The 13821-nt window shown below is 58.7% G+C and overlaps 1 protein-coding gene across 2 annotated transcripts in view; it reads left to right on the top strand.

The window, feature by feature from the left end:
* Positions 1-3131: 3131 nt before the first annotated feature.
* The window catches only part of STARD8 (StAR related lipid transfer domain containing 8), a 41521-nt gene continuing 30831 nt past the window's right edge, over positions 3132-13821 (top strand). Inside the window, exons 1-2 of one of the 2 annotated variants that reach the window (XM_064426574.1) lie at positions 3132-3302; positions 5529-5562. In XM_064426574.1, coding sequence (XP_064282644.1) covers positions 3258-3302; positions 5529-5562 — 79 coding nt within the window. In that variant the 5' untranslated portion in view covers positions 3132-3257. Of the gene's footprint in view, positions 3303-5528; positions 5563-9958; positions 10199-13821 lie in introns of those variants that run through there. The other variant, XM_064426575.1, reaches the window with a different exon arrangement.

Raw genomic sequence — 13821 nt, 5'->3', positions numbered from 1 at the left:
CACAGAGGGGTTCAGCCCTGTCCTTGCCCTCTCTGCCTCCCTGCTGCTGCTCCAGGGCTGCAGTTTCCATGTCTTCTCCGTTCCCCTGTCCCTGTCGCACCGCCCTCACTCTGTCACTGCCCGCCAGCGCCCGCCCCGTGCCCGGCGTCGGGAGAAGAAAAGGCTCCCTGTTCCCGCTGTGCTGATGGGGAAACGCCAGCTCGGCCGGAGCTGCGCCCTTCCCAGCCTCGGGAAATGCCTGTGCCCGGCGGAAAGTGGAAAATCCCCGTGTGCCGCCGGCTCGGGGCTCGGCTGGCCCAGGGGAGGCCCCGCTCCCCGGCCGCGGCCTCTGCGGCTGTGGGGACACGGCCCGGCCACCGCAGCCCGGCCGTCACTGATCCTGGGCAACAGCCGCCACAGCAATAGCTCATCAGCACACAGAAATAGCTGCGTGCCGACACGGGATCCTCCTTCCAGGGAACGATCTGTTGTGGGAAGAGCCTGTACCTGTCCTCTGAAATACCGGCCCTGTCCCATGACCTTCGGAGAAGGTGGGATGTGTGTGGCACTGCTGGGGCTGCTTGGTGACATCCCGGTGTCCTTGTTGGCGCCATCCTGGTGTCCTTGTTGGTGCCATCCTGGTGTCCTGCTTGGTGACATCCCGGTGTCCTGGTTGGTGACATCCTGGTGTCCATCCCGCTCCACGCACTGTGGGCAGCAGTGGGAAGTTCTTAGTGAATGTCTACAGGGTGACATTTTCCTTAGGATCAGCTTCTTAAAATTAACTCCGGTTTAAAATGGGTTCTCTTGTGGGTCTGAGGAGGATAGTGACACACACACATGCACACACACATATTTATTTATAGAATAATGGCTATTGCTTTTGCTTGTCCTGTAAGCTCGTCTGCAGAGTGGGTACATTAGGAATTTTGGGACGAGCCAAATGCAGCAGTGGGGTCAGTCCCCTGTCCACTCACCCATTTGGTGTGCACAGCTCCTGCCACTTCCCCATGTTTCCAGTCCCCAGGAGCTATTCCTGCCGTGGATAGTGTCCTGGCATGCTGAGGAAGGATCCAAGATGTAGCATTACTGGAATGCTTTTGGGATGACCGGGTAGGAAGAAGCTACACAAGTATGCAGAAACCGCTGTGGTTTGTCTCCCAGGCCTGGGAAGGAGACAGCCTGCTTCTATTTGTGCTAGCTTGGCTTTTTTAGCTTCTGGAGGAAGTGGGAGAAGGACTCGATGCCGCTGGAGCCAGCAGGGACAGTTCTCTGGGTCCTGGCAGGGTTGTGGCTGAAGCAGCAGGGCCTGTCCTGCTCCAGAACAATGCACGGTGCTGAAGGGTGAGCCCCTGATGGGAAGAGGAGCCCAGTGCCACCAAGCCTGGCAGTGCCTGCCTCTCTGAAGGGACAGTCCCTCCTGTGACAGCTGCCTTCAGCCTCACCCAGGCCCAGCTGTCCCAGAGCCTGTAGAATCATTGAAGTCTCCTTGGACTCCCTGGAATGATCGTGGCAGAGCCTTTCACAGGAGCCTGTGCTGGCAGTGCCCTGCCATGTCCTGGCCGTGGGGGTGTTCCCCTGGCAGCCTCAGCCCCAGGACAGCAGTGCCCAGTGAGCTGAATGAAGTGTCTGGCAGCGAGCAGTGCCCCAGCTGCCTTCATCCCTGCAGGGGACTATTTGCAAGTCCTTGGGGTAAAACTGCAGCTCTTGAGGCAGTGCTGGGTGAGTTACGGAGGGTGGGCAGCAGCTTTCGGTTTTAAATTCCAACCAGGAGAGGTGACACAATGTGCCATAGAGGTGAGACTGTCTGCCCAACCCTGGGTTTTTAAGGGAGGAGAAAACAGATTGGTGTACAAAGCTTGTGCTACTTTGGTGTCCCCAGCCCTGCTGGGGACATTACTGGCCCAGTTATACCAGCAATGCAGGGGACAGGGTGAGGAGCTGCAGCTGGTGCCAAGGCTGGGAGCGGTGCCAGAGCCCGCTGAGGAATGAGTGAGGGGGAGATGGAAGGAGGCAGCTGGAGCCGGCGCCGGGACTGATGCTCCTGTGAGCTGCTGCAGGGGCCACGGCAGGGCTGTGCCAGTGCCACCAGGGCACTGCTGCCAGTCCAGGGCCCTGCTGCTGCTCAGGTCTGCTGGATGCTGGCAGTGCCATCCTCCCCAGGCAGGTACATCTGGCCTTTCCTGCTTTTTGTGCTTGCCTTGCCTCCCTTATCCTTATGCTTTGGGGCCCCAAGCCCGTCCTGGCCTGCCCTGACACGTGGCACTGGACACAGCTGCCACAGGCACCAGCTGCTGAGGGCTGGGCACAGACATGCCACATCCTGAGCAGAACCATTGTGCTCTGGCTCATGTTCCTGCCTGCAGGTCTTGTCAGAGTGGAGCTGACACCAGCCTGAGATAGGCAGTGGGCAGGAACAATCCCACTGATGCCAGCCCAGGGTGGGTGACAGCCACCAAGGGTCCTTGGGAGCAGGGCGAGGCAGGCATCACTGTGGATCTGCTTGCCCTTGCTCCTTCTGAACTGCTGACACAAATCATCAGTTTGTGGGATGTTCTTGTGTGCCTGCAGGAAGAATCCTGGCCCAGGGGGCTGCGAGTGGGAGGCTGGCACAAATATTTGTGAGGTGACCTTTTATTGTGGCACTTGTGATGATGTTTGCAGAAGGCAGATAAGGAATAGCTGTGAATAGCTGGAGCGAAGGGCTCAGACACATTTGATGGCTGGGGGATCCCACCAGCAGGCTGGCCCTGGGTGATGCTGCTCTGCTGTGGCCATGGTGAGGCCAGCAGCGCCTGAGCATCCAGGGATGGCACACGGCTGGGTACACCTTGTGCCTGCAGAGGACAGCGCCAGGAGCTGCCAGCCAGCTCAGGCAGGACCAGAGTGACAATCTGAACCGTCCGGGGTTTGGGTTTCTACTATCCTTTTGAAAGCCAAAATCCCCCTTCTCCCGCTCTGGAGCATCGGTCCCCCCTCGCCCCTTCCCCCTGCCTGGGAATGGGAGCAGCCCGGTGCGTTCCAGGCAGGAAGGAAAGCCTGGAGCTGTTTAAAACTCGCAATCTTTAGGGAATTTCAATCGCGTCCAAGCCCGTTCCCGACCAACTGAATAACGGTGCAGGGTTTGAATGCTGGCCCGCCTCCGCCGCTGCGCTGCTCCTCCCTCCGCGCTGCCCGCACCGGGCTCTGCCGGCCCCGCCGCCGCCGCGCTGCCATGGGGGTGCCCCGGGGGGCTCTCCCCGCCATCTAGGGGGGTCTGCCGGGCCCCCCGGCACATCATGCCATTGCTGGACTTCTTCTGGGCTTGCTTCAAAAGAGCCAAGGTAAGGGAGCGCTGCGCCGCGGATCCGTCCCTGCCGCGCTGCGCTTTGGGGAGCCTCGGGAGCTTTGGGGAGCCTCGGGAGCTTTGGGGAGCCTCGGGAAGGGGCGCTGGGGACGCGGCCCCGGCGGGGTTTGTTCGCGGTGTCAGCTCGGGGGGTGTCGTGCCCGTGCCCCACGTGCACCTGAGAGGTTTGGATTTTGGCTGGGCCATATGTAGGTGCGCTGGTCCTGTGCCCTAAGCTCGCCCGCTGCCCTGTCCGGGGTCACCGTGTCCCGGCAGCGACAGCCCTGGGCGGGCAGGGGGCTGTGCCCGGCGAGCTGGGCTCTGTCTGTCTGTCTGTCTGTGTTTTTGTGTGTGTGCGCACCCTCAGCCCCCCGAGGTGGTCAGCCCATGCCAGGAGGGTCCTGCCGTACCTGCTTGCGTGGTGTGGCCGGGCTGGGACATCCTTCCCACCCGTGGCGTGGCTGTGGGACCGTGGCCAGCCTGGAGGGTGACACAGGAGCAGCAAGGCCAAGAGTCCCCAGTTTTTCATTTCCTGCAGTTCTCATGGCGTGACAGCTGAGATTTTTCTGTAGGGTTTAATTCTTCATCTGTCACTTTAATAACAAACGACTCTTCCTGCCTGCTCCTGATCACTGTTTATTGTGTCCCAGCCCATGCAGTGAGGTGGGAGGTGAGCTGGGGAGGTTGTGGAGTTATAGTTAGTGTGAATTTCAGGAGTTTCAAATTGGGAAAAGTGTTAAAATCCCTTTTCAGACAGTGCTGTACACCGAGCTGTGGTGGGTGAGTGGATCTGCTGTGGTGAAATGAATGTGGAATGCACGCTGTCCCCCCGGGCTTTCAGTGCAATGCTTAAAATAGTTGAGTCTAAAAATGACATTTGTGAAATTCATTGGTAATATTAGTGGCTGTCTTGTCCCTGCTGTCTCATCCCCCCTGTCTCTGGAGAGCTTAGCTGTCCTCATTAACCCTGTTTGTCCCTGTGGGCTGTGTGTTGGCATTGTCATCGTGCTGGTGGTGGCACAGACAGGGACACCGGGTCCTGCATGGCCACTGGCAGAGCTGCAGCTTGGGATGGCTCCAGCCTGGCCTGCACAGACTCTGGTGCCCACGGGTTTCAGCCTCCTCGGAAGCACCCAGCAGTCCCCTGGCCTCAGCCCATGTCTTTGGCCCAACATGGGGTCTGGTGGCCCTGCTGGCCAGCACACCACCCTCCTGGTTGCCACCAGTGGCCTCCTGTAGGGCTGAGCCTTCTGCTTCAGCCTGGAGCCGTTCTCCTCCCCACGCCAGCGCTGCTCAGCTGCTCACCACCAACAGGCGAGGAATTCTCACCTTCCTTGCTGAGGAATTTCTTGAGCAGGGAGAAACGTGCTGGGCTCTGTCTGTGGGATTAAAGCTTTCCAGGCTAAATGAGGTGGATCTGTGGCTGGTGGAAGATTTCATGGGAAAAGGATGGTGTGGGAACAGATTGGGCAATGCCAAAGGATCTGGCGGAGTTGGGTGACCTCCCCTGTGGACAGGGGCACGCTGTGAGCTCCAGCGATGACTCCAGCCCTGGTGGTGGCACCCCTCGGTGCTGCGGGAAGCACAGCAGCAGGGACATGGTTAAACCTGGCTTGCCTGGGCCACGCTCAGCCCTGCTGCCCCGGCAGGAAGAGGGGTCCCGGGGGTCCGTGGGAAAGCCGGGCTGTTCCATGGCGCATTCCTGCGGTGATCCCGCCGGCACCTCTGGCTCCTTCGCGGGGCAGCAGCGCTGGAGAGGCTCAATCTGCACCCAGAGAGGGACTGGGGAGCCTCCCGGGCTCTGGGCTCACCTCGGGACCAGGACCAGGGACCTTCTGCTGCTCCTCCACCCTGCAAAGTGCTGCTGTGTCCCGGGTGGTGCTGCCGGGCCCTGCTGCTGTGAATCCCGTTTCTCGTGGCTTCCCTCGGGAGCCAGGCTGGTGGATGCCAGCTGGGCACACCGTCTTTGCACGGTGCTCAGGCCCTTGGGAGTGGCAGTGGTGTTTTACAGCCAGTGGGGCTGATGCCCCTGGGAGAAGGGCCCCAAACATCATTGCTTGTTCCAGCTCCGGGTCAGCACTGCTGGTCTCAGGTCACTCCTGGGCTCAGGGGAGGCTGGAGCAGGGACCAAGCCCAGATGTGAGGGGCAGCATTCCACAAATGTGAGAATCAAAATGATTAAAAAAAATTATTTCTGTTTTTCTTTCTTTCTTTCTTTTCACAGAAATTCACCTTGTTAGAAGATAAAAAAGATGCAGGTAAGCTGCAGCAATAATCTTTGGGGCAGGAGTGCCCTTGCTGTTAAACAAGGGCAGCTGAGCAGGGATCATGGGAAGAGAAATGTTCCCTTGCTGGGTTCTTCTGCCAGCAGTGTGATTTTCCCCCAAAACTGTTATTTTCACAAGAATATATTCGCAAGGGGACCTTGGTTCCTTTTCAAGTTCTCCTGTCTTTGTGGGGAGCAGCTTTGTGCTCAGCAATAATCCCATTGGGAGCTCCAGAGCCTTGGCCCTGCAGTGCCATGGGCAGGCAGGGCACCCCTGGCTCGGAGCCCCTCAGCTTTGTGTGCCTGGGGTGTCTCAGCCATGACTGTGGGGCAGGAGGGGCTGGCAGTGCAGCTGTGGGCAGATCCATGGGGACGGTGCACGGCTGCTGCTGCCCTGATCAGACCTCTGCCAAGGTGGGGGCACAGGCTGGGGATGGGGCTGCGCTGCCATGAGGGGTTTGTGGGTGCTGGGGAGGCTGGGGGGGGGTCTCTGGGAGGAGAAGAGGAGGAGGAGGAGGGTGTGTGTGCCAGCAGCACCAGGAACCAGGGATGGGGATGGGCTGTGGCAGGGGGGCAGAGGTCCTGCCTTTTGTCATCCCACTGTTGGTGCCTTGGGGTCTTTGTGCAGTGACACCTCCAGAGTCAAACCTGTCCCATCCTACACAGGGTGTCCCATGGCTGTGGTTCAGGTGGAACTGGTCCCTGGAAGTGGAGGGACCTGGAGCTGGGGTGGCTCTGCTGCTTTGGGCACAGGGCTCAGGACACAACTCATGGATGGTGGCTCTGGTGTCAGAGGTGGGGCAGTGGGGCTGCCCACGCTGCTGGCTGGAGCCCTGGCACCATGGAAAGGGAAACCCACCGTGCAGAGAGCCCATGGGATGGGCCTGGGGATCTCCAGGCAGCTCCCTGCCCGAAGGGTGGTGCACTGAGGGCCTCTTGTTTTCAGGCACATAAGGGTGAAGTGAGCTCTGAGTCTGGCCTGTGAGAGCCCAGAGCACAGGAGAGCTCTGGGTAACAAAAGGTGCTTTGTGAGAGAGCCCAGAGGTATCTTGGGTGGTCTCTGGCCCTTGCACGGGAGAGATTAAGAACATAAGAGTCAAGAGTTAAAGAGCCCTGTAGAAGGGAAGGGGCAGGGAAGGCTCCTGTGGATCACACTGTGACCGGGATTTTGGGGCAAATAATGTTTTTAGTTTTTTTTCCCCTTTGGTTAAAACTGCCTGTAGAATCCAGGTCTCTCCTGATGAAGGCTCAATGACACTCACATGACCCCAGCTGACACCTGCCTGTCACATGTCCCTGTCCCAGCTCTGGCTGCTGGAGGGAAGCTGGGTGGCCATGGGCTCTGGGGGCAGGAGGAGCAGGAGCCTCGTGTCCTGAGCAGGAGCTTTGTGTCCTGAGCAGGAGCTTTGTGTCCTGAGCAGCTGCACAGTTTCTCACTGTGAGATTTGTCACCTGTGACTTGATGTGATGATGTGGCCATAGCAGCTTGGTGTCACTGTGATCTGCAGCAGCACAATGCCTGGGGGAGGCTGGAGTTCTCCCTTTCCCATGGATTACACTGGCAGGAGGACACTGCAGGGGGGTTGTGCCCTCCACTGGGAAGGGGCCAGGGCAGGTGCCTGCTGTCCTCTTCACTCAGTATCCCCAGAAGATGCTCAGACAAAGGGAGCATTCAGGCTGTGGGCTTGGGGGCACAATTCCCTTCCCTTATGATGATTTTCAGTCTCCTTGGATGGGTGGCATGAGGACCTCAGCTCTTGACATGGTGGCACGAGGCAGGGTGGAGATGGTTCTGCTTTATCCAGCAGCTCTTGGCAAAGTGTCTCTGCCATCAATTCCCAGAGCTTGCCTCTGACTTTCCCCCTTCAGCACTGCTGCTCTCCCAGCACACCTGGTAAACTCTCTGAGCTGCTTTCCAGGCGTGGACAGACCCATTCCCAGCCCCCTCTTTGGAGCTGTGGTTCTGCTGCCTTCCCTGAACATTGGCTGGATGAGGTCATTAAAGTACCTGGGTATGCTGTGGCAGCTCCTGCAGCAGTGATGGTGGAAACAGCTTGGATTTCAGCTGCCTTCTTGGAGGTGATGTTTCAGTTTGGAGCACATGGGGACTCCTGTGTCCCTGCTCTCCCTCCTGCTGCCGTGCCCCACATCAAAGCCCTCCCTGGGCCACCCTGAAGTCCCCTTGGCTGCATAGGACACAGAGCCCCTGCAGAGCCCCAGACTGAACCACTGGAACAATCCCAGCTGGGTCAGGTTTCCATGGATTTCCTAACCCTCTGTTTCCTCTCCAGCATTCACTTCCCATGTATTGTTCTGGACTGAGCAGAAAGGAAAAGCTTGAAGAAAGGAAAGGCTCACAGCTTGGCCATGCACCTGAAAACTGCCTCCTCAGAATAAATTCCTACCAACAGCCCCTCCAAAATGGATGGGGAGGTGCTCTGCCCATGTCATGGAGCAGTGGCTCCTCTTGCTGTTCAAGGACAGGGACAGAGCTGGTGGCTCCTCTCAGCACAGCCAGACAGTGGTGACACTGCAGCATTTCAGGGTGGGCTCCTGCGGCTGGATGTGGTGAACTAACAGGGAAAAGCAGCACAAGGGACTCGGCTGAACTTTTGCCCCTGCATGAAATAATAAGGTTGTATTTACTCAGCATCTGGATCACCGAAAATAACCTGCTAAATTTAGCTGTTGTTGATGTGTTGTCACAGCTGAGCTGTTCTTCTCTCCTCACACAAAAATCTCCTGCACTGGCTTGGTGGGTTTGTGGCCTGAGCACGAGGCCCCCGTTCCTTACCTGGCCTGAGCCCCTGACTGTGGTTCCCTGGGTTTGGGGGGAGAAGCAGAGGCTGGGGTCTGGTTTTGTCATTGTCTGAGTGTGTTGGAAGGAAGAGGGGCTGGGGGCTGGCAGGCCCTGGGGTCTGTGGGTGTGCAGGGGCCAGTGCTGCTGCTCTTGGCACTGGGGCCATGCTCTGGCTGTGGCCTCAGAGCCAGGGAGATCAGAGGGGACCCATGGAGTGAGTGGGATGCTGGACGTGGCAGCAGGGACCCATTCTGGGCACTTCTGGAACTCGTTGAGAAACTGCTGCTCCTACATGGTGGAAAAGGCAGTCATGGGGCTGGGCGTGGGTCAGAGCGCTGGGAAGTAGAAAAACTGAACCGAATGTGATTATTTGTGGTTTTGGTGGGACATGTGATGAGGGGATTCTGTGCTGCTCCTTCCTCTTCCTCTTCCCTGCCCTCCTGGGTTCAGGCTTGGCTGGTGAATCACCAGTTCTCATTCCTGTGTCCCTGTGCCTGTAAAATTTGTGTAGCTCTGACCCCCTGATGACTGCTGCAGTGACAGAGACCCCTCCCCCAGCTCAGATCCTTCCTTCTGGGCTTTAATTCCAGGGCTGGAAGTTTTCCCATTTCCTGTAGCTAACAAAATACAGATTCCCCCCTCTGGACAGCAGGATCCGCTCACAGGTTGGGGGATTTTCTTTGAAGGCCAGAAAGGAAGAGCCTGGGTTAGAGAGAAGGTTTTCCTGTGTTGGTGAGCTTCAGAGCACGTGGAAAGTGCAGGGAACGAGCTGGGAAAAGGCCCCTTCAGCCACCTCGTGCCCAGAGTGTCGCCAAGTTTCTCCCATGGCAGCAAGGAGCGATTGAGACTGACTGGAAGGTAACTGCAGGCAGCAAAGTACAGCTCTATCTGCATCCTCGGGTGGTTTGCATGACACTGAAAGGAGCGAGAGGGAAGTTCTGAGTGTGGTCATTTCCCTGAATTTATCATGAGAAAATACACTGAAAACTCGTGGAAAGGTTTGGCTGGGCGATGGTTTTCTTTGGTCAGAACTTTGACATGCAAACTGCCTTAACATGCACAGGAAGGTAATCCTGTGCCTGAAGTAGCCCCTCAGTCCTTCTGGGCAAAGCTGGTGCTAAGGGAGCAGCCATGGGGCTGTGGGAGCCTCCTGGGGCTGTGGGAGCCTCCTGGGGCTGTGGGAGCCTCCGGGGGCTGTGGGAGCCTCCTGGGGCTGTGTAATGCTCACGGGAGTTTATTTTCAAGAGAGGTCAGATGGGGAAAAAGCAGTGTGAGGTGTTGGCAGGCCAGTCTGATCACGTTAATTCCTTCCCTTCTTAATGAAGAGCCCCTGAGCCCTGCCCGGCGCGTCCGCAGGGCTTTGAACATCCGCCCGCCCCGGCAGCGGAGGCGGCAGCGAGCGCGCCCAGGCGCGGGGTGGCAGCGGAGCGGGGGTGACTCAGTTTTGGGAGGGTGCAGGTGGAACACGTGGCTCAGCATCACCTTCACCTCGGCCCCTGGTGATGCCCGAGCCTGCGGGAAGGGGCTGAGCGGGCTCCCAGCGGGCGCGTCCCGGGGATGCTGCGGGACCCGGCGCCCGAGGCTCCGCCGGGGCTGCGGGACACGGGCGGAAGGGGAGCGGGCGTTCCCCGGGATTAGCCCCGCTCCCGTGCCGGCATCCCGGCGCGGGAGGAGCCGCAGTTCTCGCGTCCCTCCGGAGCAGCGATGAGCCGCCGGGCCGGGGCCGGGGTCGCGGCTCCGCGCCGGGGCTCCGGGCGCTCCCTGGGGCTGCGGCTCCGCCGCGCCGCGGCCGCGGCTCCGTGCGGGGGGAGACGGCGCGGGCGGGCAGGTGAGTGCGGGCCGGGGGCTGCGGGGGCGAGCCGGATCTGCGGGCAGCCCGGTGCGGGTAGCCCCGGGAGCGGCGGGGCCGGTGCCGGGGCTGGCGCAGGGCGGGCTCCGTGCCGGTCAGTGCGCTGGTGCAAAGGCACAGCGGACGGGGATGCGGCTGAGGGGCGCGGGCTCTGCTTTCCGCCCAAATCCGAGCGATTTTGGTGGTGTTCCGGGCCGTGCCCCGCTCTCTGTCGTGTCTGAGTGATGCCGGGGACTGTTCTGAGCCGACTGGTAAGGCAAATCATCCGCCCGAGGGTCGGTCAGGTGAAAAGAACTTCCACTTTTCATCAAAGAAAGAGCGTTATTTTGTATTTGATAACGTTTTAATGATGCTTGTATCAATCATCTTTTCGAGGCCGTGAAAATGCTTAAGGAGTTTTTGTTCATTTGGAACTCCGGTGCTAAAACTGGTTTGATGTGGCTTGTAAAGATGCCTGTGATAACAGGGTGTGGGTAATGATCTTGAAAGCCATTTATTTTGGGTTGTGTGAAGGAGGAACTGCTGCTGCCTGGTTTCTCCATCGGCTGTGATGCTTAGTGAACAATTCCACCTCACACTTGGAGACTCATTCTTTCTGCTGATAAATGATCCCTTCAGGAATGGCCCAAAACACACTGGGCGGGCAGGGGCTATTCCTCAGGGATGAGAAGATAAGCTTAATTTTTTGTAGGCGAGGGGGAAGTGGAGTTCTCTAAAGGCCTCCCACTGCCAGACCCCGTGCCAGTGACATTGCCTGGCTCAGAGCTGGCACATGTGGCAAGTTGTAGCCAGGGGCTGTTTTCCCCATGGATCAGGGGGACAGGAGATTGTTCTGGGATTGTTCTGCTCATCATCCACATGAGAGCAGGGAGCACAGATCCTCTCTGGGGTCTCGTGGAGGGTCTGTGGTTGCTCCCAGGAAGATTTTCACAAGATTGCTCAGCATCCCATCTCTTTTCACACGTGCTGGTAACCCCGTGCATGCTTCCAAGGATGGACCAGAATGGAAAAGCACATTCTTGAACTTGCAAAGTGCTGCCTTTATCTTTGGGACCACAGCCCACTTGCCTTGCCATGTGTCCCCCGAGCAGCACCGAGCCCCTCGTGCCCCTCCTGCTGCAGCCAGGCCCAGTGTGGGCTGGGGAGCAGCGTCCTCACCCTGCCTTGGTGGGGCTGTCTGGAGGCAGGAGCAGCAGCAGTAATCCCCCCACCCCAGATGTGGGGAGAGAAGGCTCTGACTCGGGTGGGTGAGGCAGGAACAGTTGGATAATGGAGCTGGTTGCTCATCACTTGCCAGCGTTTTGCCTTCCAGGAGCTGGGGGCTTTCTGCTCTGCTCCAGCAGTGGCCACATAATCCGGATTCCTCGGATAAATTCCTGCTGTTTCTCCGAGATCTGTGGCTGCTGTTTTAATTGCCCGGAGCTCCAAGCCAGACACAGGACCCTTGTTGCACAAACCCAGCTCCATGAATGATGCTGTTGTGTGTGTCTCTGAGCTTCTCTTTTCCTCCCTCTCGCCCTCCTCCTCTGGAAGCCGGGGAATTCGGCACTGGTGAGATCCCGCCTGCTGTGTTCATGCAGCTGGCAGCACGGCTCCAGCTGCCATTTCGGGTGTGCCAGTCGACCTCTTTCCCCTGTTTTCCTCTCATGAAGGACATTGAATCCATCCTCCTCCTCTTGGCTGGGGTTGGTTTGCTCCCTTTGTGCTGGTGTGAGGCCAGTGCTGAAACATCCCTGTGGTCCTGGGAGCTCCAGGTGGATGGGCAAAGGTGGTTTCTGTGCTGCAGATTCACTGTTTTCAGGGATGCCCTGTGGGCCTGGGGCTCCTTGTGGGATTTGCTGGGTACCCTGTGGTTGGAAGGGCTGCAGTGGCAGCACCTGGGTGATGCTTTTAGGGCTGGGGATTGGGAAAAGCCAACAAGTGTTCTGCACTAGGGTGGCTGGACAGAGAAAAATGGGGCATCCCAAGGTGGGCAAGGGTGCCAGTACAGGCTGGGCCAGCTCTGCCAGGGGGTGGCACCATTCATGAGAAAATAACAAGAGTTTCTCCCATTCTCCATCCACAGCAGTGGAAAAACAGGAGCTATGGATAATGCGTTAGGAGAGCAGGAGTCCCTGGCAGCTGGGTGTGACACAAATGCCCCAGACCATCGCCCATGGGTGCCTTTCTTGGCTCTGTTTGTATTTATATGCCTGAAAGAAAACAGTAACAATTTTTTCCCCCAGTTTACTGGGGTTGTTGGGGAAGGGCAGCAGTGAAGAAGCCATGGCGTGCTGGAGCAGGGGGGGTGCGTGGGTTCCCCTTCTGCAGGGGGTTCCCAGCTGGAGCAAATGTGTTTTTCCCGTGGATTTGGAGTCGGTTTTTGTTCCTTTCCGCCGTTTCCTTGCTGTGACTCTTGCGGGGGTTTCACGAGCGGAGGCAGCAGAGGGATCCGTGTCCCGCGGGGGTCGCGCTTTGGGATCCCGGACCCGCGTGGGAGCTCTCCCAGCCTGGCTTCCCCCGCCGCCGCTTTCCAGCTCCGCGTCTCGGCGAGATTTCCTGCTCTCTGCCTCCACACCCTCCCTTGTTCCTGCTTCACGCAAGGAACGAGTGGAAAATGCCTGAAACCTCTGAGCCCGGCGCTTTTCCAGTGGCTGTCACCGTGCTGGGACCGCCCGGGTGAAACATCCGTCCCGGCTGGCTTTGGGGGTCTGCACTCCAAGGCTCTGCACCCATCGGGTTTCCAGAGGCTCTGCTCGCCCTCTGTCCCTTTCTGTCCCCTCCCCATGAGCCGGGGAGCCGGACTGTGGCAGGGCTGGGATTTGTGGGGGTCAAGGCTCGGCTGGGTCCCGACACCCGCATCCCCCTGACCCCTCCCCTGCCCGCGGGTGCTCACAGCCTGAATGACCTTCCAGTGATCCCCCAGATCAACAGCTTCTCCCTTCGCTGGGGCTGACCTCGGGGCCACCGGCTGCCCGCTGTCACCCCCTGCCACCCCTGCCCGCCCCTCGGGTCCAGCTGGCCGGGGGCTCTCACGCACAAAGCTGCGGGAGGAGTTTGCAGCCAACAAGAGCCGCATTGAGCAGCCCGTGCTGGAGTCCCTTCCCTCCGTGGGGACAGCCAGGGCAGGGGGGCTGCGGCGGGGCAGAGGTTGGTGGGAGGAGAGTCAGGAGCTTGGGAAGGAAGGAAGGAGATGTGCCTCTCAGACTATGAAAACAATAGGGAAAAATCCTGTTTTTAAACTTGATTCTCCCGTGTTGGGAGCCTGGGCATCTCTCCAAGCAGTGATTTCCAGAGGAAAGGTGGTTTATGTACCTGGTGTCTCTCCTGCTTTTCTAGTCATCCCACCCCAGATAACTGCCTGCCTCCATCTCACCCTCTGCCTCCTCTGCCTCTCCCTCCTTGCTTGGCCTGGTGCTTCCTGACCTCCAGCCCTCTCACCTCTTATTGCTCACAAGAATTTCATCCTTCAAGTCCATTTTAAGCACCGTTTTCCCCTCTTGCAAATCACCCGTGGCTGTGCCCCTCTGGTGTGCCAGGAGTGTGTGGTCCAGAGCCAGGTTGTGAGGTGTGTGTGCCGTGAAGAAGGTCCTCCTCACTCTGTGCTGCTGGAATAGTGACCA

Source organism: Passer domesticus, chromosome 7 (genome assembly GCF_036417665.1).
Source record: "Passer domesticus isolate bPasDom1 chromosome 7, bPasDom1.hap1, whole genome shotgun sequence".
NCBI classification, from domain to species: Eukaryota; Metazoa; Chordata; class Aves; order Passeriformes; family Passeridae; genus Passer; species Passer domesticus.
Note: the sequence above shows the minus strand (reverse complement) of the source record. Positions and strands in the feature narration are given on the sequence as shown.